The following is a 24454-nucleotide window of genomic DNA, read 5'->3' as shown; positions in this document are numbered from 1 at the left end:
TGAGTGAGTGAGTGAGTGAGTGAGTGAGTGAGTGAGTGAGTGAGTGAGTGAGTGCGTGCGTGCGTGCGTGCGTGCGTGCGTGCGTGCGTGCGTGCGTGCGTGCGTGCGTGCGTGCGTGCGTGCGTGAGTGAGTGAGTGAGTGAGTGAGTGAGTGAGTGAGTGAGTGAGTGAGTGAGTGCGTGAGTGCGTGCGTGCGTGCGTGCGTGCGTGCGTGCGTGCGTGCGTGCGTCGTGCGTGCGTGCGTGCGTGCGTGCGTGCGTGCGTGCGTGTGTGTGGGGAGAATCAATGCACAAGGTCTCTTAATAATAAGGATTGAGTGAGTGAGTGAGTGAGTGAGTGAGTGAGTGAGTGAGTGAGTGAGTGAGTGAGTGAGTGAGTGAAGGAGTGAGTGAAGGAGTGAGTGAAGGAGTGAGTGAAGGAGTGAGTGAGTGAGTGAGTGAGTGAGTGAGTGAGTGAGTGAGTGAGTGAGTGAGTGAGTGAGTGAGTGAGTGAGTGCGTGCGTGCGTGCGTGCGTGCGTGCGTGCGTGCGTGCGTGCGTGCGTGCGTGCGTGCGTGCGTGCGTGCGTGCGTGAGTGAGTGAGTGAGTGAGTGAGTGAGTGAGTGAGTGAGTGAGTGAGTGAGTGAGTGAGTGAGTGCGTGCGTGCGTGCGTGCGTGCGTGCGTGCGTGCGTGCGTGCGTGCGTGCGTGCGTGCGTGCGTGCGTGCGTGCGTGCGTGCGTGCGTGCGTGTGTGTGTGGGGAGAATCAATGCACAAGGTCTCTTAATAATAAGGATCCACCCCTGTTTTTCAATTTTCGCCTAAATGACATACCCAAATCTAACTGCCTTGATTCTTGATACCATTTGAAAGGAAACACTTTGAAGTTTGTGGAAATGCTAAATTAATGTAGGAGAATATAACACATTAGATCTGGTAAAAGATAATACAAAGAAAAAAACATGCATTTTTTTATAGATTTTTACCATCATCTTTGAAATGCAAGAGAAAGGCCATAATGTATTATGCCAGCCCAGGTGCAATTTTGATTTTGGCCAATAGATGGCAGCAGTGTATGTGCAAAGTTTTAGACTGATCCAATGAACCATTGTATTTCTGTTCAAAATTTTGTATCAAGACTGCCCAAATGTGCCTAATTGGTTCATTAATACATTTTCAAGTTAACTGTGCACTATCCTCAAAGAATAGCATGGTATTCTTTCACTGTAATAGCTTCTGCAAATTGGACAGTGCAGTTAGATTAACAAGAATTTAAGCTTTCTGCCAATACCAGATATGTCTATGTCCTGGGAAATGTTCTTGTTACTTACAAGCTCATGCTAATCACATTAGCCTACATTAGCTCAACCGTCCTGTGGGGGACCCACCGATCCTTTAGAGGTTTTAAGGTGTATGCGGGTAGACAGCTAGGGTTTAGCTGCTCAATGGCCTGGTGGTGGAAGCTGTCTCAATGGTGAGAAGCTAAAGTGCTTTTGGAATCCACACGGAAAATGTGCATCGCAACAGCGGTTCATTAATATTCTTATTTCCCATTGTCTATACATCGGATCCTGAGTGGTGCAGTGGTCTAAGGCACTGCATAGCAGCGCTAGAGGTGTCACTACAGACCCTGGTTCGATTCCAGGCTGTATCACAATTGGCCATGGTCGGGAGTCCCATAGGGCGGCGCACAATTGGCCCAACGTCGTCCTGGTTAGGGTTTGGCCGGTGTAGGCCGTCTTTGTAAATAAGTCATTTGTTCTTAACTGACTTGCCTAGTAAAATAAAACATGTATAATAATATATAAAACAATGCAGTGCAATCAAATATGTATGGTGTCACCCACGTCTTCTGTTGTTTGATTGTGCTGATAAAAAATGTGTAGAGACCGTGAGTCATGTTGGATTAGATTCCTCGGGGGTCATTTGGTTACTTTCCTGTTTGCATTTATTTCTGACGTTGTGATATTTAAATCCCAGGACCACTGTAGGTGAGGATGCGATCTCTTCCGTATTGAAGACTGGGCTGGCTGGCTGGCTGGCTGGCTGGCTGGCTGGCTGGCTGGCTGGCTGGCTGGCTGGCTGGCTGGCTGGCTGGCTGGCTGGCTGGCTGGCTGGTGTAGTCTAGATGAACTGCTGTTCATCCAGTAGGATGCTCTAAGGTGATAACCTACATCACCAGCTATTTGTCAGGCTATCAAGTTAACCTTGAAGACTTGTCAAGTAGCACAGCTAGAAATATCTTCACAAGAGTTGATATCATTTTTGGTAAGATAAACAATATGTTACCCATTGTGCTAGATTAATAGGCAAATGATGATCACTAAATAGAGTGTTTGGTATGTAAGCTAGATACTGTAGCATTATACAGTTCCAGCAACTCTAGTCCATGGAAGAATGATCTATCCCAGACTGCTTCAATCTGCATACTTCCATCTCTCTTTCCTTCTCACCTTCCATATCTCCTTCCATCTCTCCATCTATCCTTCCATCTCTCTTTCCATCTCTCCTTCCATCTCTCCTTCCTTATCTCCTTCCATCTCTCCTTCCTTCCATCTATCCTTCCTTCTCACCTTCCATCTCTCCTTCCTTCTCTCCTTTCATCTATCCTTCCATCCCTCTTTCCTCTCCTTCATTCTCTCCTTCCATCTCTCCTTAGGTCTCTCCTTCCATCTATCTTTCCTTCCATCTCTCCTTTCTTCTCTCCTTCCATCTATCTTTCCTTCCATCTCTCTTTCCTTCTCACCTTCCATCTCTCTTTCCTTCTCACCTTCCATCTCTCTTTCCTTCTATCTCTATTTCCATCTCTCTTTCCTTCCATCTCACCTTCCATCTCTCTTTCCTTCTCTCCTTCCATCTTTCTTTCCATCTCTCTCTCCTTCTATCTCTATTTCCATCTCTCTTTCCTTCTATCTTTCTTTCTTATTCTCTCTCTTTCTATCTCTCTTTCCTTCCCACCTTCCATCTTTCTTTATTTCTTTCTCTCCTTCCATCTCTCTCTCCTTCCGTCATGCAATAATGCACTCGCTCCTCTCTCACTTATCTCTCACCCTTCTTTCTCTTCCATCTTATTCATTGATACAGATGTGAGTACAGCTTCCCTCTATCCATCTTTCTCTTCTCTCCGCCTCACACATCTTTTCCCTCGTTCCTGGGTGACACTGTCGGAGACCCACCAGCTGTCGCACCTTCCCTCTGTTCCTCTATAACACCAGCCTTTGGTCCATCCGTCTATCCGTCACCTATCCCTTGGTTTCAATTTCACAATAAAAAATATATAGATACTGTATATATACTGTATATTTCACAACACCACACCAAAATGCACTGTAGATACTACTCTGTGCACTATTTCAGCACCCTTCCTGTTTTCTACTCCAGACGTCAGCTATAAAAAATATCTTATTTCCCCTCGGCTCTCTGTCTCACTTATGATCCTGCTGTATAGGTAAGCAAAGTGTTGCCTTGCCAACTGCATCAGCGGCATTTGGCCTTGTATGAAAGAGAGAGAGAGAAAGAGGGAGGGAGAAAGAGGGAGAGGGAGAAAGAGGGAGCGACAGTGAGAGAGACAGAGGGAGAGAAAGAGAGAGAGAGAGATAAAGACCTTCTTTTACATTTCCCTTTCCCCCATCTCGCTCTGTCCATTCTCCAAAGCTTATTATACTGAACAAAAATATAAACACAACATGTAAAGTGTTGGTCTCATGTTTCATTAGCTGAAATATTATTATTTCTTTTTTTAAGAAATACAATTTTTCCATATGCAATAAAAACGTATTTATCTCAAATGATGTGGACAAATTCGTTTACATCCATGTTAGTGAGCATTTCTCTTTTGCCGAGATAATCCATCCACCTGACAAGTGTAGCATATCAAGAAAAAATGTGCAGTTTTGTCACACAACACAATGCCAGAGATGACTCAAGTTCTGAGGGAGCGTGTAATTGACATGCTGACTGCAGGAACGTCCACCAGAGCTGTTGCTAGAGAATTGAATGCTAATTTCTCTACCATAAGCCCGACTCCAACGCCGTTTTAGAGAATTTGGTAGTACGTCCCACCGGCCTCACAACCGCAGACCACGTGTAACCACGTCAGCCCAGGACCTCCACATCCGGCATCTTCACTTGCAGGATCATCTGAGACCAGCCACCTGGCCAGCTGATGAAACTGAGGAGTATTTCTGTCTATATAGCCCTTTTGTGGGGAAACCCTCATTCTGATTGGCTGGGCCTGGCTCCCCAGTGTGTGTGCCAGTCTCCCAAGTGGGTGGGCCTATGCCCTCCCAGGCCCACCGATGTCTGCGCCCCTGCCCAGTCATGTGAAATCCATAGATTAGAGCCTAATGAATTTATTTAAATTGACTAATTTCCTTATATGAACTGTAACTCAGTTCTTGAACTTGTTGAATGTTGCGTTTATATTTTTGTTCAGTCTAGTTCCCCAAGCCTTACACCACATTTTCTCAAGCTCTCTGCTTCAACCTTTGATTTTACCTTCTTCACTCTGTCTCTCTCTCTTTTCTCTTCCCAGCTACGGGGCCTCTCCTTGCTCCTTCACGCCTCCAGTCTGTGCTGCTGTCTCACTCTGTCTGCTATGTTTCCAGCAGCTAGCTTCTTTAGCGCCGTCCTCTCCACACACCTGCTGTCCATCTTCCCCCAGATTCTCTCTCAGGAGGAGAGGCTGTTCTTTCACCATCCCTCTCCTTCTCCCGCTCTTGTTCTACCATATTCTCAACCAATATTGTTTCAGCCCATTAAACAACAGACACAAATCCGTTTGGAGACGGAGACTAGCATGGCCTTGGATGTGGCTCCATTTCTCTCTCCTGGGCCCTGTGTTGGCTTCCGGCCTGGGAAATCCATTTAGCCGCAGCGGCACAAGCCTGTGCTCCTGGCGCATGGATGGCACGTGCACTAATGAATTATACCTTCAGTCTGCATGCATAACCCATCCACCTCTTTATGAACAATAAAATACATCATGTTTACACGTTTAAGACGGGCGGGTGGTGTATCATAAATATTTCTATGTGTGTAGGATACACTATGGGGTCAGTGACACGTATGTATGGCCGTGGCACAACGGGCAGGGCCAGTGGATGTTGTACGTGTCAATAGCGATGTGTGGGGTAAATGTCATTTGACTGTTCAATGCTATCCTCCATGGTGTAATGGGGATATAGGGGGATGAATGGCTGGCTGGTGGTCCTAGTGTGTCATAGTGGGTCATGTTTACTGGTGGTCCTAGTGTGTCATAGTGGGTCATGTTTACTGGTGGTCCTAGTGTGTCATAGTGGGTCATGTTTACTGGTGGTCCTAGTGTGTCATAGTGGGTCATGTTTACTGGTGGTCCTAGTGTGTCATAGTGGGTCATGTTTACTGGTGGTCCTAGTGTGTCATAGTGGGTCATGTTTACTGGTGGTCCTAGTGTGTCATAGTGGGTCATGTTTACTGGTGGTCCTAGTGTGTCATAGTGGGTCATGTTTACTGGTGGTCCTAGTGTGTCATAGTGGGTCATGTTTACTGGTGGTCCTAGTGTGTCATAGTGGGTCATGTTTACTGGTGGACCCTGTTGACGCAGGGTCAAACGTGGAAGGGTGAGCAGAGATAATGTTTTATCCACAATGGAACCCGTTGTGCTGAAAGCACGTGGCGTCAGTTGGAATGCCCAGCGGACGGCCTCATTCCCGGCAGCTTTTTTTTGGAGACTGTTTGAAATTCTAGGAGTTTCTGGGAGCCCATTTTGTACAGCTGTATTTGTTCAGGCTGAATAAAAGTTGATTATTCTGCAGAAAAAATAGTCCAGTCCAGCAGCACGGTCCAAACGCTGATCACAGCCGGCTAAGATAAAGCAGGACCAGATTGCTTCATCCCATTAGACATGGTTAAAGTGAATAGAATGAAAAGGGGTGGGGGAGAAATATCATAGGGATGAGCCATAGAGGGATCTAGTGGAACTCTGTCATACCGAGGTAAAACTGTGTGTCTGGTGACAGTACAGCTTCCTGTATCTCTCTCTCTCATGCCAGTCTACTTGAGTTATTATTTTCTTTCTCTATGCACGTCTTCTCTCCCTGTCTTCCTGTTCCCTCCTATCGTACCACGCTGATCCTGTCTCCAACTTCCCCACTCTTTCCAGTTTTCTTCAAAGGAAACAACCCCTCTTGCTCTCTGTCAAACCTCTGCATCTGTTTTCCCATGAATGAACCAGCATTGATCTGATAGTGGTAACGACATTGCACCAGAAAGCCATCGCCGCTTCATTTGTAAACAGATCATTGTTAAAGACAACAATGAAATACAGAGGATCAAGACTAACTGATAAAAACATTTCTCATACTTTTTTTTCTCTCGATCACCCTCTCTCACACACACAGTACACATAGAAACACACACACTGTACCTTGGCAGCCATGATCATGGAGGAGCCACCGCGGACCCCCAGGATGGGGATGTGTGTCTGTGCAGAGATGAAGTCCAGGATCTGGGCTATGGCCTCCTGATCCGTGTCGTCCCCGAACACCACGCCCTGCAGCCAGTGCTCTGTCATCAGGTCACAGATGCTCTTGATGATGCTCTTGGGGTCCGTCTCGTTCATGGTGAGCACTTCCACGTTGGGCGCCAGCGGCATGTGCAGGAAGTCGTCCTTCTCCCGGGCGCCCGCCAACGCCACCTCGCTAGAGTTTCCCACCAGCACCACGGCGATGCTGAGACCCTGCACCAGCTTGGGCAGCACCTGGTGGTGGGGGGGCTGGGCCATGGGGATGTAGTGGGCCACGCCCCCGCTCTTGTCTCTGCGAGAGTGACAGGCGGGGGGCAGGTGGAACAGGCACATCAGAAGGCCCAGGAGGGACAGGGAGAGGGAGGAGAGGGCCGCACGGCGCCGGGGAGGACGTCTCACCTCCTGGGGGGGCAGGGGTGTGGGGGACGCTCGCCTTTCCTGAGGGTGGGAGGGGCTGTGGCAGCCGCAGACAGGCATAATCGAGGAGTGGGAATGTAATACCTGGGGGGAGGGAGGAGAGAAAGAGAGAGAGAGAAAGAGAAAGAGAAAGAGAGAGAGAGAGAGAGAGAGAGAGAGAGAGAGAGAGAGAGAGAGAGAGAGAGAGAGAGAGAGAGAGAGAGAGAGAGAGGGAGAGAGAGAGAGAGAGAGAGAGAGAGAGAGAGAGAGAGAGAGAGAGAGAGAGAGAGAGAGAAAGAAAGAGAGAGGTCAATGTGGCCCATACACATTGATTGACTTAAGTGGATTGACAAGAGCCTATAACATGAATCAGTGTATCACTAACCATGTTTCCATCTACAGTTTTTATGCGAGTAAAGTGATACCGTATAAAACAAATCACTACAGCTGTGATGGAAACAGGAATTCTCGGTACAATTTTCTAAATGCTGACAGATCATTTTTTGTTAATTAATTATGCAAGAAATGGTGGTGGAAACGCCTTTATGTGCAAATATTGATATAATAACCATTGAAGTAAACTTCACACGATGATATGGTGTGTGGTTCTTCCACTATGATTCAGGAAACCATTCCGTTTATTAGGCTACAGATGAAATAAATGATGATGAACTTCACAGGGTGATGAAAGTGCATGGTGATCTTGATGCTCTTTTCCAATAAATATCGAGGGTCTTATTCTGGTGACACGATGATTGACGCTTGACTGGTGTTTATCCATAGTAAACTCATCATGTAGCCTACCCTCACTGTAACTGTGAGCTGTTGGCTAGAGTACATGTGCCAAGACTAGAGTAGACACATTTTCTATTTAATACAACAGTTTTTGTGACAAAAATATCAGTAGAGTTGAAAATGCCATAGAAACACATTGGACTTTAGATTTTTGTTCGGTAAATGAAAACTTAAGCGAAAAGTACATTTCACTGGAAACACCACTGGTTTCTTTATGCTGATCTTTTTATATTCACATGAAAATCTGTCACCAATTGGATGGAAACCTAGCTAGGACAGGTTGTATATGACATACAATACATCAATAGTGCATAAACACGCACACACATGAATACAAGGTATACATACACTCATACTGATCAATATTTCATGAGGTGTGTTTTCAAGCAGGATAATTGTCTTTATTATAGATGACATAAACTCTCCCGCTGGATGGGTGGCTGAATCCCTGACAGGGAGGGAAGAGAGGAAAGAGAAAAGGCAAGAGGAGGAGGGAGGAGGGAAGAGGAAAGAGGGGAATGCAAAGGAGAGAGGGAGAGAGGATGAGAAAGAAGCAAACAGAGAGAGAGACAGATGCACGTTGACTGAGGAACTGGCTTGATGTGATGAGTGTACACTGGCTCCCTGATACACAGACAGAAAGATGGACAGATTCTGAGGGAGGGAGTGATGGATGCCCCGAGCGAATAACAAGTCTTAATACCCCCCCCCCCCCCGCATCTTCACCCCTCCTCCTCTCTTCTGTCCTATTTTATCCCAACACTCATTTACTCTCCATCCCTCCATCCACCTACCTCCAACGCTTTACGTAAATGACCACATACTGTATCTCTCTTTTTTATAGACCTTCATTAACAGTGATGCAGGGGGGGACTGAGGGAAGGAAGAAGAGAGAGAGAATGACACAAAGTCAGAAGAAAAAGTAGTTAAACATATCCTATTTGAAAAACTATACAGTGAGGTCCAAAAGCATTGGGACATTTTATGTTGTTTTGGCTCTGTACTCCAGCACTTTGGATTTGAAATGATACAATAGTGATGGGGTTAAAGTGCAGACCGTCAGCTTTAATTTTAGGGTATTTTCGGGTGATTCATTTTGAATTTACAGCACTTTATGTATATAGTCCCCCCATTTTAGGGGAGCAAAATTATTGGGACAAATTCACTTACATGTGTATTAAAATAGTAAAAAGTTAAATACTCTGTCCCATATTCATAGCACGCAATGATTACATGACTCTACAAAGTTTGTTTTGGTTTGTGTCATTTTGGAGTCACTAATTGAAAATCTTAAAAGGCAGAGGGAGTAAAAAGAAAAATCCTGAACAAACAAACCCTATAGGAACGAGACAGTGAGCAAGATAGAGAGGGAAAGAGAGAGGAGAGATTGAGAGGCTGGGGGATGAAAGGGGGAGGTGTGTAGAGATGACAAAAATACTTCTTTAGGATAACTAATTGCTGGAGGTTCGTCAGCACTAATTACAGGTCCCTGTGTTAATTGCCAATTGTACACTCCTCTAAAGAGAGAGGGAGAGGAAGCAGGGGAGGGAGGGAGGGACAGAGAAGAGCGACAGAGGAAAAGAGAGAATAGAAATACAGACAATCTGCTAAAAGTAAGGCATATGAGGAGGTGGAGGGACACCAAGAGAGAGAAAGAGATTCATGGAGAGAGAATGAAGGAGGTGAGAGAAAGAGTAAGAGAGGGAGGATTGTCAGCTGGAGTGGGCCTTGATGGAAAGCAAGTGAGAGGGAAGAGGAGACTGAATGAATGAGGGGAAAGGAAGAGGGGAATGGCAGCAGATAGACTGAGAAAAGAAAGAGGGATGGGAGAGAGAGGGGGAGGAAAAGGAAGAAAGAGAGAGGGGGAGATGCTCCCTTTGAATCTGTACTTCTCTAGCAGCACTCAGTTTCCATGGCAACAATTAGCATAGGCTTCTCCACACACTGTTGATGGACACAGAGATATATACACGCGCACACACACACACACACACACACACACACACACACACACACACACACACACACACACACACACACACACACACACACACACACACACACACACACACACACACACACACACACACACACACACACACACAGCCCATTCCCCTCTGATAAGCAATCAATGCACCCTTGCAACGGGTCCATTTTACACACCGATTCTTTTCATGGGCAAATTAACATAGACACATTTTACACACCAACACACACACACAGGCACATATTACACATTTACTGTATACACAATGTCCATTCAGATGATGAATGAAGTTCTATAATTCCCAGAATGGCACTTAAAGCACACAAAGGTTGGTCACATAACAGAATGAGAAGTCTAAGAGAAGACCCCACAGCAAGCCCTGAAGACATGTCTCACGCACCATTTGGTTTATTTAACGCACCAAAGCACACTGCGATATCTATTACACACCGATGGACCCCTAGATAGGCTCCCACACTGATACCAGCCTAGGGGCTAAACTCTGCAGCGCTCGGCCCATGTGACTAAAACCCCACCCAACACTGCATCCAAACGACTGACTAATTAGGAATGTCTGCCGACTGCTACTGGTGGTTACCTCCCTGAAAAACCCCAGGTAATAAGTGGGACTAAATGGACTATAAAAAGTGTAATTGTCATTAATGAAAGCTTGGGCTAACATGGCTCAACTGATGTAGAGACACTGTTGGGATATGAGGCATGACGTGGATATTATGGCTCTGTAATTGGACGCCTTCGTCAGCCATAAATCACACAATTACAACTAGCACGGGGCCGGGGTGGTGCTGGCGAGCATGCCTTGTCAAAATAGCCCAGATATTAGACGGCATTCACGTTTACGCACTGACATACAGTACCAGTCAAAAGTTTGGACACACCTACTCACTCAAGGGTTTTTCTTTATTTTTACTATTTTCTACATTGTAGAATAATAGTGAAGACATCAAAACAATAAAATAACACATATGGAATCATATAGAAACCAAAAAAGTGTTAAAAAAATCAACATCTATTTTAGATTTTAGATTCTTCAAAGTAGCCATTCTTGCCTTGATGACAGCTTTGCACACTCTTGGCATTCTCTCAACAAGCTTCATGAGGAATGCTTTTCCAACAGTCTTGAAGGAGTTCCCACATATGCTGAGCACTTGTTGGCTGCCTTTCCGTCACTCTGCGGTCCAACTCATCCCAAACCACCTCAATTGGGTTGAGGTCGAGTGATTGTGGAGGCCAGGTCATCTGATGCAGCGCTCCATCACTCTCCTTGGTCAAAACGCCCTTACACAGCCTGGAGTTGTGTTTTGGGTCATTGTCCTACTGAAAAACCAATGATAGTCCCACTAAGCACAAATCAGATGGGATGGCGTATCTCTGCAGAATGCTGTGGTAGCCATGCTGGTTAAGTGTGCCTCAAATTCTAAATAAATCACTGACAGTGTCACCAGCAGAGCACCCCCACATCATCCCACGTCCTCCTCCACGCTTCAAAGTTCTTGAAATGTTCCGTATTGACTGACCTTCATGTCTTAAAGTAATGAAGGACTGTCATTTCTCTTTGCTTATTTGACCTGTTCTTGCCATAATATGGACCTGGTATTTTACCAAATAGGGCTATCTTCTGTATACCACCCCTACCTTGTCACAACACAACTGATTGGCTCAAATTCATTAAGAAGGAAAGAAATTCCACAAATTAACTTTTAACAAGGCACACCTGTTAATTGACATGCATTCCAAGTGACTACCTCATGAAGTTGGTTGAGAGAATGCCAAGAGTTTGCAAAGCTGTCATCAAGGGAAAGGGTGGCTACTTTGAAGAGACTCAAATATAAAATAGATTTTGATTTGTTTAACACTTTTTTTGGTTACTACCATACAGTATGTGTTATTTCATAGTTTTGATGTCTTTACTGTTATTCTACAATGTAGAAAATAGTACAAATAAAGAAAAACCCTTGAATGAGTAGGTGTGTCCAAACTTTTGACTGGTACTGTAATAGAGTGCCATCACACTGGCAAAAGACAGCCGTACACACAAAATAACAGTAGCACAGTGCGCTCTCTCACTTTCTATCTCTCTTTCTCGTACACACACACACACACACACACACATAGGGCCGTGCTGTTGTGTTTCCTGGAAATTCATAATACGGAGAAGCGATCAAAAGCTTTCCTTTATAATTAATGCGCATTTGCTTTCTACAGTCACAACACAAGTGATATTGGGCAAAGTATACAATGCAGGGGAATATTGACTTCCAGTATTATCTAAAAGGTGAGGTTTGTCTGTGACAGCAGCATGTACTATCAGGTCCCTGAGGGGATGAGCTGGCCCCTAGAACACAGGGCCAAACCGCTGAGAGGAGTGAACTATGTTGGCTCTAGTGGAAAAGGACACGCATGGCCTTTAGCTGGCTGCTGGGGAGGAAGAGGGGGGTCTATTTGAACCTGAGGCCTGGACGTGATGTTCTGCAGCAGCCACTCACAGCCCCCTCATTACCATACACAGCCAGGCATACATTCACATGTTTACCGAGAGTCATTGAGTGTATAATGGTGTCTATTTCAAAAGAGAGGATGTTGGAGTGCAAATCCCTCTCTCTTCTCATTATGTGTCAGGCCTGACAGTCGGGATATTTGCATGAATACTGAGAACAAATACAATATGTCATTTTTATTGCCTGCTTTGATATTTAGGAGAGTGCGGAGGACAACAACACCTCTAAACTGTTTATGACCCGTGTATTTATACACTATCTTTGTCACGTTCCTGACCTTATTTCCTTTGTTTAGTCTTTGTTTAGTTGGTCAGGACGTGAGCTGGGTGGGCATTCTATGTTTTGTGTTTCTATGTTGGGTTTGTTGTTTGGCCTAATATGGTTCTCAATCAGAGGCAGGTGTTTGTCATTGTCTCTGATTGGGAACCATATTAAGGTAGCCTGTTTTCACTGTTTGTTTGTGGGTGATTGTTCCTGTTCCAGTGTACCAGTGTTTAGTGTTCACGTTACGGGACTGTATCGTCTTCGGTCCTTTTTTGTCGGTTTGTTGTTTTGTTCGGTGTTTAAGTATTTCCCATTAAATATGGATGATATTCACGCTGCATCTTGGTCCTCCTCTCTTTCACCCGAAGACAGTCGTTACAATCTTTGCCCGGAACTTGTACTGCAGTACTGAGAAATTGTGTCTAAGACCCAAACATTTTCTCCAAAAGAAGCCATGAAGTTTGTATCTTAATCTGTTTTCAGGTGGAGAAGGATTGGATTTTCATAATATGTGCAATATGCAAGAAATTGGCAAATAGGGACAAAAAATAATTTCTGCCACACTGGCATGTGCACAAACCCCAATATCTGTGGCTTGTCTTTGAATATCAAGTGTCTTGAAGGAGAAAAGTACTGAACAATGCCTGAAGTTGTGTAATGTGTTTTGACACAACCATGAAGGTAAGCAGTTGGTCCTGTAATACCTCTTAGAGTAGATTTCTATTTACACCCACTCTTCTGATTGGAGGAGAAAAGTTCATCTCCTCCCTGACTTGTGTCCCCATATGCTTATCAGCGTACGTGAGCAATTCCACTTCAGCTGGCCTATTTCCATTTTAAACATCCTTTACAGGTGTGTATGATTTCAAAGTGTTACCTTTTGGAATGGTGAGAACCAGAGTGACCCCCGTGCCAAGAACAGCCCGGTAATCACTTTAGATGTGTTTTATTGACAGCTTTTCACGGACCAGAGCCGCGATAATCTGTCCTCCTCCATCCATCTCATTCCAAGCTGTTATTTTTGGAATCAGGATCCTGCCTTTGGATTAGTAGGTGTGCAGGGTATTTCCTTTGTGTGTGTGTGTGTGTGTGTGTGTGTGTGTGTGTGTGTGTGTGTGTGTGTGTGTGTGTGTGTGAAAGAGAGACAACAGTTTGAAAATATTGTATTTGTCCTTCTTGCGTGCAGGGATTTAAATGGTCTGAATTGAATTTGGTACTGCAGCAGTTGCTTAAAAGAAGTTATGGGGATATAGATACCCGCTCAAAATCTGCCTCCCATGAGTGAAAACCAACAGCTCTTGTGTACAGTCAAATTAATCAAAATGGTACCCTGAAATATGCCTAGGTAAGAGCACAACCGGATCCAGTTCAGTACTGTGGTGTCCATGTCTGTCTGCATTACACCCCTGCAAAGGCAGAGGATGAAGGGACAAAGGGACAAAGGGACAAAGGGACAAAACATCCCAGACCTAGTGCTACTAAGACTTACTGTACGACAAACTAACAATTGAGGATGACAACTCTATTCTGTTCCCAATGGCTACTACAGCTTCGAAAAAGTTCACTTATTGAGTGCATATATACAGTCTCCTAACTAGTTCACTTATTGAGTGTATAGATACAGTGTCCTAACTAGTTCACTTATTGAGTGTATAGATACAGTGTCCTAACTAGTTCACTTATTGAGTGTATAGATACAGTCTCCTAACTAGTTCACTTATTGAGTGTATAGATACAGTGTCCTAACTAGTTCACTTATTGAGTGTATAGATACAGTGTCCTAACTAGTTCACTTATTGAGTGTATAGATACAGTGTCCTAACTAGTTCACTTATTGAGTGCATAGATACAGTGTCCTAACTAGTTCACTTATTGAGTGCATAGATACAGTGTCCTAACTAGTTCACTTATTGAGTGTATAGATACAGTGTCCTAACTAGTTCACTTATTGAGTGTATAGATACAGTGTCCTAACTAGTTCACGTATTGAGTGTATAGATACAGTGTCCTAACTAGTTCACTTATTGAGTGTATAGATACAGTGTCCTAACTAGTTCACTTATTGAGTGTATAGATACAGTGTCCTAACTAGTTCACTTATTGAGTGTATAGATACAGTGTCCTAACTAGTTCACTTATTGAGTGTATAGATACAGTGTCCTAACTAGTTCACTTATTGAGTGCATAGATACAGTGTCCTAACTAGTTCACTTATTGAGTGTATAGATACAGTGTCCTAACTAGTTCACTTATTGAGTGTATAGATACAGTGTCCTAACTAGTTCACTTATTGAGTGTATAGATACAGTGTCCTAACTAGTTCACTTATTGAGTGCATAGATACAGTGTCCTAACTAGTTCACTTATTGAGTGCATAGATACAGTGTCCTAACTAGTTCACTTATTGAGTGTATAGATAGTGTCCTAACTAGTTCACTTATTGAGTGTATAGATAGTGTCCTAACTAGTTCACTTATTGAGTGCATAGATACAGTGTCCTAACTAGTTCACTTATTGAGTGTATAGATACAGTGTCCTAACTAGTTCACTTATTGAGTGCATAGATACAGTGTCCTAACTAGTTCACTTATTGAGTGTATAGATACAGTGTCCTAACTAGTTCACTTATTGAGTGCATAGATACAGTGTCCTAACTAGTTCACTTATTGAGTGTATAGATACAGTGTCCTAACTAGTTCACTTATTGAGTGCATAGATACAGTGTCCTAACTAGTTCACTTATTGAGTGCATAGATACAGTGTCCTAACTGACTTTCAAGAGGCTTGGACTGTAATATTGCTTTGGTTACAGATTGGATGGATGGTGACCAGGGTTCTTCAGTATAGTGTGTGATAGCTGCTGTTTACTGTACCAGAGCAATAACAGCAGCTATCACCTGACCTGTATCAAATTCCTCACGTTTCGATCTCCGAAAATGGTAAAAGATTAATAAGTTACTTTGTTCTCCACTCAGGTGAATGATGGATTTAATTTTAAAGTATTCATTTAACGTTTTAATTAATGGATTTTGATAAATTCATGGCATTAATTCATGGGACATGTCATTTGGAGACTACGACACATTTTGCAAAGGTGTGAGACAGGTTACATTATTAAATTATGTAATTCAGCGCTGGAGCATCTGTTTTGGCAGCATGTTTAAACCCTTGTGAGAGTCGCTGGAGACTAGGATTCCAGTACAGTATCTCTTTTCTGCCGTTGTTTTTATGCATGATCATCACTATTTCTTGCAGGCGTACGGCTGTCATGCCTGTCTCCAGCCGTCTTCCAGGGCCGTGTGCGTCACCGCTCCCAGCCAATGATGAGACTCCCCACGAGGATAATGACATCTAGGAGCGCTTCCCAATAGATGTCCCGTGTTTAATCCCACCCAGCACTCAGCCACGAGGCACGCCGCAGAGTAAGCCTCAGCTCCGTCAACAGCACCACCACATCCGGAGCTGTCACTCCAACATGGTACCTGTGTGACAACTATCGTAATATTTCAATCAAACACACTTTGCTTGGAGTGTTCGTTGTACGGTTCTAAGAGACCCACCTCCATTAACTACTGTATAAGAAGCAGTGCTTGACCTGGGCGAAACCTATTTTCTACTGCTTGTGCTCCTGTTGCTCCTACAGAATATTAGCTCAAAAGTATCGTGGAGCTCCTGCATCTAAATATAAACAGTACCGGCACCTATTTCAGTCCAAATCAAGGACTGATAAGAAGCACAACACAGCGTGGAATATCTTTGACAATGTACTTTCTGTACTCTTTATCAAGATATCATCTAGAAAAAGAAAGTCAATTAAATAACAGTGAGTAATTGCAGTGTATTGCCACACAGTATATAGGCTGAGGATTCATAGCTAGCTGTACAGAACAAAACTTTTCATATCATTTAGTTACATACCAAATGGAACAGCTTACCTATAGTATATTCATATATGCAAATAAACGCAAATGACGGTACAAACATAGAGGCCTGTGTGTAAAAGGTGATGTGAGTCCCACCAGGTCAAACCCGCCTGAGTTTTCTGTGGCAGTAGTTACTAGTGCCAGAGGACTTCATTTGCATCACCACAGTCAGTGAAGTGAGTCCGCCAACACCTTCAATTATGAAACAATTAGCATTCATAAGTTTGCTTATGAAAAGCTGTAAGATTGAATTGCAGTTAGTCATCCTCTGAATGAATTCATGAAGCGCTTCCTATTCGCTATGCTCCACGGGGCTAATTTACATCTGCTGGCTCATCCCTGCTCTCTCTGGGACGGTATCAGTTGTACTCACAGACACCAAAAGGTCATAAATTAGCAATAAGGGCCATTGAAGTAGGCAAGTTGTTACGCTTCAACCTGGTGATACTTTCAAGAGGAGCTTTCAAAAAAACACAGTTTTGCATATAAATATATTCATAGATGGTATTTATTTCATTTCTGCCCATCAAAAGGGAAAGGTGGAGGATAAGTTCCCCTGCTCACCTCTTTTTATGAATGGCCCTAAATATATGGAGCAATTGTTTGTGTTTGAAAAGCAAATGTTTCACATTAGTCATGTGTTGAAAATAGCCAGTGGACAAGAGTACCTGATCATCAGCATCATAATAATCATGCTGTGTGTGAAAGTGTTTTGGTATCATCAACTGACACAACTTTAAACATCATCAAAGTGTCACGATGTGAAACCTGTGCGTCTACGTCACTCTGGCCTAGCAGCAGCGCTAAAGCCCTTGTAGCTGTTTTGTGTAATATAATGGTGTTGACCCTAATGGCTGTGGGCCTCACTATTGAGTTATTCTTTTTATGCAAGCACTAAGCTCCCAGACTCTTTCATAACACTGTCAGCACAGCGCGCCCAACTCTCAGAAAAAATGTAGGAGAGAAGTGAGCTCTGCATGTTTTATTCACTCGTGGCAGAGTACAATTCATAATATGGCTCAACTGATTCACAGTTTTAATTAAAAACTAGCCTTAGCGCCGGTGGTAACATCCTGATTTATTAAGACCCAACTTCATCCACCCAAGACTGAGTCCACAGTGGGTGAAGGAGTGGGGGGAAGGTGGTGGGCAAAATGCCTAGGAGGGGGAGAAGTGCTTTGTTTCACACAGCAGGGTGGTACAGTAGGCAGGCAGTGTGTGTGGTAACATTTCATTACAGAGTTGCTTTGGCAAGTTTATTTAAAAAAATAATAGTATGGGGAAAAAATGATATGCAGTGTATATATAACAGACACCATTGGAGAATGGCCAGTGCAGCAAATTTCACATGAATTGATGGAATTTGCTTCGGTCTGACAGTAATGTTAGGTTTATGTCACCCTCTCATTTAAATCACAGCTACAACGGAATCCCTTGATGCAGAGAGATTTTAATTAAAAACGGTGAGAGAGAGTGTGCTGGCAAGAGAGGGAGGCAGATTGAATGAAAGAGAGAAAGTTATAAAGATAGAGAGGTAGGACCAAAGTTAGATCAGAGCTGTGATACACATAAGGGACAGAAGAAAATAGAGGGAACAGTGTGAAAAAGAGAATGGTGGCAGGACAGAGGAGAAAGACTAAGAATGCGTATTCAGGGGTAAAATGAAACTAGGAAAAGTTTATAGTACATTTCAACTTCCCTTATTCCTTACTTTCCTCTCTATATAGCTCACTGCACATTTGGGGGATTTTTCCCCCATTCTGCTCACAGTACAGGTCAGATGTTTTACCGTGTGTGTGTGTGTAACTGCGCCTTTTCTCTATTTTCATTCCCCCTTGTCTTCTCCACATCTCCCTTCCTTAGTCACTCTCACTGAGTGATTCTTTAAGGTTTGGCACACACTGGCGATGCAGACCACAGCCAAACACACAGCCATAAACAAGCACACACAGACACACACAGACACACACACCAACACTTTGACTGATGCATACGTATACAATGCAATAATCAATTTATGTACACTATATAATGCCCTTACCTTAGGTAATGAACATGTAGAAACACACTCACACACTACCCCAGCCAGTCACCTTTAACCATACTGCCTTCTCAATTACATATCCTTTACCTCGGACAAATGGACACAAACACGGTATCTACTGTAGATCAGGGCTTGGTAGCTCGTGCCCTAAGGAGCCATGGGGGATTCTGTTCCTCGTATCCCCGACTTCATAAGACACATCAATTCTCCTCCTCAACGAAGCCCAATCAATGGCAGCAACATGAAAGGTGGCTGATCGGCCCGCCCACCAGGGGCTGGTCCTCTAGCACGCAGCCAGGCTCCTCAGACTCCTGACTCAGCTCTGGGAGGGCTGGGGGAGCTGGAGCCAACCACCACCAGGAATGAGCCCTCTCCTCCGTAAACCCAGGGTAAACCTTTAATTGGACATCATACATGTAAATGTGAATGAAAGCAGGATAGCAGGGTGTCAAGACTTTGAAACGTTTCTTACTTTATGTCTTATGCATGCTTTTGTATGGCCTTGTTAGATAGTGTCCATTGACCTTTAAGAACTTTTAGAGGGTATATGGTGCCAACTCTTATATAAATCATCATTAGGCTTCAGCCATATTTCGTTCACCTGTGTAAAGCTTTAAGATCTTTTGAAAATGTTCTACTGGCTTTACGCGTTTGTTTCACTAGAGCCACTGATCACATTCATCCACAACTCTCCCTCATGTCTTCACATTGGTCTTGACTGATCTTTATCACGGTCGTCACGATGCAATATACCACGTCTTTCTGTCCTGGAGGTTTGAGCCAGAAGAGGCCATCTATCCCACACTCACAGTGTGTGTCCATTGATCTTAAATGACTGGACGGTTAGAAGGATCATTAGGCTAGTGCTATGGTGGTAGGTATGTAGTCCACCTTTTCTCTACTCCTTGAGTCACAAAACACACTCTCTCTCACACACTTAATGAGTGTGCCATCAGGGTCTGGCGGTGTGAACGTATCAGGGTCTGGCGGTGTGAACGTATCAGGGTCTGGCGGTGTGAACGTATCAGGGTCTGGCGGTGTGAACGTATCAGGGTTTAACGGTGTGAACGTATCAGGGTCTAACGGTGTGAACGTATCAGGGTCTGGCGGTGTGAACGTATCAGGGTCTGGCGGTGTGAACGTATCAGGGTCTGGCGGTGTGAACGTATCAGGGTCTGGCGGTGTGAACGTATCAGGGTCTGGCGGTGTGAACGTATCAGGGTCTGTCGGTGTGAACGTATTAGGGTCTAACGGTGTGAACGTATCAGGGTCTGCCGGTGTGAACGTATCAGGGTCTGCCGGTGTGAATGTATCAGGGTCTGGCGGTGTGAACGTATCAGGGTCTGGCGGGTGTGAACTTATCAGGGTCTGTCTGGCGGTGTGAACGTATCAGGGTCTGTCTGGCGGTGTGAACGTATCAGGGTCTGGCGGTGTGAACGTGGCCTAATTGTCTCAGCATTCTAGGTGGTAAATATTTGTGGTTGTGGCTTCATTTAGCACCCCATCGTCTTCCTATAGGAGCTTTATTTACAGTTTGTGTTCTCCACCCCATCCGCCCTCATAGCTCCCTCACTGCACCTCCTCCCAGCTCTCCTCTCAGCCACCATCTTTAATCCCCCCCCCCACCCCACCCCCTTTGCCCCCCACCATTCCTCTCTGGTCATGGTTAATTAATTGCCAAGCTGTTCACTGCCGATGCCAACTGTAACATAGACAAACACTGATACGTTGATACCCACATACATTCACGCTCGCTGACTCTCCTGACAGAAAACTCCCTTGGTCCAGTATTGGAAGATGTTACAGGACAATAATGGAGATGTTATACAGTGGCTTCAGAATTCACAGCCCTACACATTCTAACATTAGTAAAAGAAAAAAGACAAAAAATACTAATAAAACACTAATATATCTTGACTAGATAATTATTCAACCCCCTGCGTGAATACATGTTTGAATCACATTTGGCAGGGATTACAGCTGTGTCTTCCTGGGTAAGTTCTAAGAGCTTTCCACACCTGGATTGTGCAACATTTTCCCATTATTCTTTTCAAAAATCTTTAAGCTCTTTCAAATTGGTTGTTGATCATTGCTAGACAACCATTTTCAGGCAAATTTAAGTCAAAACTGTAACTCAGCCACTCAGGAACATTCACAGTCTTCTTGGTAAGCAACTCCAGTGTAGATTTGGCCTTGTGTTTTAGGTTATTGTCCTGCTGAAATGTGTATTCATCACCGGGTGTCTGGTGGAAAGCAGACTTAAGAAGGTTTTCCTTCAGAATTTTGCCTGTTCTTAGCTCCATTCCATTTATTTTTTATCCTGAAAAAGTCCCCAGTCCTTAACAATTACAAGCAAACCCATAACATGATGCATTCACCACTATGCTTGAAAATATGGAGAGTGGTACTCAGTAATGTATTGTTTTGGATTTGGCACAAACATAACACTTTGTATTAAGGACAAAAGGTTAATTGCTTTGCCGCATTTTTTGCGGTATTACTTTAGTGCCTTGTTACCAACAGTTTTGGAATATTTTTATTCTGTACAGGCTTTCTTCACTCTGTCAATTAGGTTAGTATTGTGGAGTAACTACTGCACAATGTTGTTAATCCGTCCTCAGTTTTCTCCTATCACAGCCATTCAACTCTGTAACTGTTTTTAAGTCACCATTGGCCTCGTATTCCTGAGCGGTTTCCTTCCTCTCCGGCAACTGAGTTAGAAAAGACATCTGTATCTTTGTAGTTACTTGGTGTATTATTGATACATCATTCAAAGTGTAATTAGTAACTTCACCATGCTCAAAGGGATATTCAATGTCTGATTTTTTCCCCCCCATCTACCAATAGATGCCCTTCTTTGTGAGGCATTGGAAAACCAACCTCAACTTTGTGGTTCACTGCTCGACTGAGGGACCGTACAGATAATTGTGTGGGGTACAGAGACGAAGTAGTCATTCAAAAATCATGTTAAACACTATTATTGCACACAGAGTGAGTCCATGCAATTTATTATGACTTGTTAAGTATTTAGGCTTAGTTATTGACTCAAGACATTTCAGCTTTTCATTTTTTATTAATTAGTAAAAATGTTGAAAAACATAATTCCACTTTGACATGAGGTATTGTGTGCAAGCCAGTGACAAAAAAATGGAAATGTAATACACTTTAAATTCAGGCTGTAAAATAGCACAATGTGGAAAAAGTCAAGGGGTGTGAAGTGAGTACCGTCCGTATTTATCAAGGGGACGTGCGTCCCAGAAACTATGTAGCAGGTAATCCACATTACCTGGCAGTTTAACTTTGTTGAATTTGGGACACTTTGCACTGAGGTGTTTAAGCAGCCACTGTGTTTGAAATTTGTCGCTTGCATGGCTGAGCGGCGGTTGAGAAGAGATTCAAAATAAGTTCTGACAATTATTCAGTTTGCTTCCCAGATTTCAAAAAAAGTCAGGAGGCGGAAAATCTAAATTAAATACTGACAATATTGCATGTATTCAACCTGGGGTTTGAAACTCAGTTGTGTTGCAGTTAAGCAACGGTTGTGACTAAATAGAAAATGACAAGAGAAACTGAGTGTTCCCTATAATACAGTGGTTAGACTAAATCTGTGTAAATTAATCTTTTGGATGGTGACATTCACAGAGCAAAGCGGTGGTGCTGTACTTTTATAATCCAACCTTGATAAACAATATTCATTAGCTCTCAACCATGTTTGGCTTCAGTAATCAATGAGAGTTGCATGTGAAATTGATTGAATACATGCTATTATTTACACCAGAGTGCTTTAAATTATGATGTTGTGCTGCATTGGCTGTTCTCAGATATTATAGTATCACACACTTTGACGAGCGGGTTGATATTGAACCCCCATTTTCAATTCTACTTGATGCTGGTTACAGTGTGGCAACTTCTATACAATGTAACATCCTTGGATGTGTCATTGTTTCGTCAAGACATCGCTCCCTCTCCCTAATATAGGTCAAGGAGAGGCTCAGCCAGTTATTCCTCTCAGTGGTAAATATATGTCTAACATATATGTCTAATATATGCCCAACACTCACAGCTCTTTGCTGCCACATTTCACAGATCTTGACAGTAACTGGATGGTAATCTCTCAGGGGAGAATTAGGTTCCTATTGGCAGTTGTGCTAGGAAAACTCCTGGGGGCAATTTTCCCTAACACAGTCCAATCAATAACTTCCAATATTATCTACTAGTCACATCAATCCTTCTGATTCCTTAGGGTGGCAGGGGTTGCTGGCTGGCGGGGTTACTCCAGCAAAGTGTCCATTAACTATGACATTTCAATACCAGTGGGAAGAGAGACTGGACTATGGCAGTGTTAGCCTCTCAGAAAAACCTGTACTTCAGGATGGACAAGGGTCACTCACTTGGTATATTTGTACTGCACATTTCATGATTGTCACATCACAAACTGGCTTTGGGAATGTAAGTGTTTTGCTTGGTGGATATGGCAACCTTATAATGTATCAGAACACAGAGTAATGTACAAAATACTGTATGTGGACTAATGCATCTAGGAAAATAGCCCATTTCTTTGATAGGATTAATTAAACTACAGTCCATCTCAAAGCTTTAATTTCTACCGAGAGACCACTGCCTCTGTAGTTAAGCAAAGGTAAACATGTTGAATAACATTACTTTCACATTCGTAAGATTTATGACCGTAGAAAATGCTAAGGTAATCCCATACAGCAAATATAGAACTTGTCCTGGCATTTTCAAACAGAGTGTTCCCTTTAAAGCTGTCGTTAGTCTGTGAACATTTTTGTTACTTCAAATACGTATAGGACATTTGAATAAAACGAACTCCCTGTGGCTCAAGTTACGTGCAGCAAGGCCTGGATTTGTATGTCCAGCACCCCAACGTCATTGCTGAGTAATAACATTATTGCTGAGTAATAACATTATTGCTGAGTAATAACATTATAATAACATTATTGCTGAGTAATAACATTATTGCTGAGTAATAACATTATTGCTGAGTAATAACATTATTGCTGAGTAATAACATTATTGCTGAGTAATAACATTATTGCTGAGTAATAACATTATTGCTGTGTAATAACATTATTGCTGTGTAATAACATTATTGCTGTGTAATAACATCATTGCTGTGTAATAACATCATTGCTGTGTAATAACATCATTGCTGTGTAATAACATCATTGCTGTGTAATAACATCATTGCTGTGTAATAACATCATTGCTGTGTAATAACATCATTGCTGAGTAATAGCAATAATGTTATTACTCAGCAATAATGTTGAGTAATAACATTATTGCAGAGTAAAAACATTATTGCTGTGTAATAACATTATTGCTGAGTAATAACATTATTGCTGAGTAATAACATCATTGCTGTGTTGCTATATAGAGATATCTAAAGATGCCGACCTACATCAGCATTGTACAGCAGAATGAGAAGAACACATTCTTCACACATAAAAACACCACAGCCTTTGGGTGGAGAGAAAAATAGGTTCAGTTGAAGTGGGAAGTTTACACACACTTAGGTTGGAGTCATTAAAACTCGTTTTTCAACCCCTCCACAAATTTCTTGTTAACAAACTATAGTTTTGGCAAGTTGGTTAGGACATCTACTTTGTGCATGACACAAGTACATTTTCCAACAATTGTTTACAGACAGATTATTTCACTTATAATTATCTGTATCACAATTCCAGTGGGACAGAAGTTTACATACACTAAGTTGACTGTGCCTTTAAACAGCTTGGAAAATTCCAGAAAATGATGTCATGACTTTAGAAGTTTCTGATAGGCTAATTGACATCATTTGAGTGAATTGGAGGTGTACCTCGGGATGTATTTCAAGGCCTACCTTCAAACTCAGTGCCTCTTTGCTTGACATCATGGGAAAACAAAAGAAATCAGCCAAGACCTCAGAAAAAAAATTGTAGACCTCCACAAGTCTAGTTCATCCTTGGGAGTAATTTCCAAACGCCTGAAGGTACCACGTTCATCTGTACAAACAATAGTACGCAAGTATAAACACCATGGGAC

General features: G+C 43.1%; 1 protein-coding gene across 1 annotated transcript in view; it reads right to left on the bottom strand.

Moving 5' to 3' along the window:
* The window catches only part of LOC120044580 (glutamate receptor ionotropic, NMDA 2B-like), a 53034-nt gene extending 46076 nt beyond the window's left edge, over positions 1 to 6958 (bottom strand). The window contains exon 1 of the mRNA XM_038989243.1: positions 6383 to 6958. Coding sequence (XP_038845171.1) covers positions 6383 to 6958 — 576 coding nt within the window. The remainder of the gene's footprint in view (positions 1 to 6382) is intronic.
* Between the last annotated feature and the right edge of the window lie 17496 nt (positions 6959 to 24454).

Source organism: Salvelinus namaycush, chromosome 3, assembly GCF_016432855.1.
Source record: "Salvelinus namaycush isolate Seneca chromosome 3, SaNama_1.0, whole genome shotgun sequence".
Lineage (NCBI taxonomy): Eukaryota > Metazoa > Chordata > Actinopteri > Salmoniformes > Salmonidae > Salvelinus > Salvelinus namaycush.
This window is presented reverse-complemented; position numbering and strand designations above follow the sequence as displayed.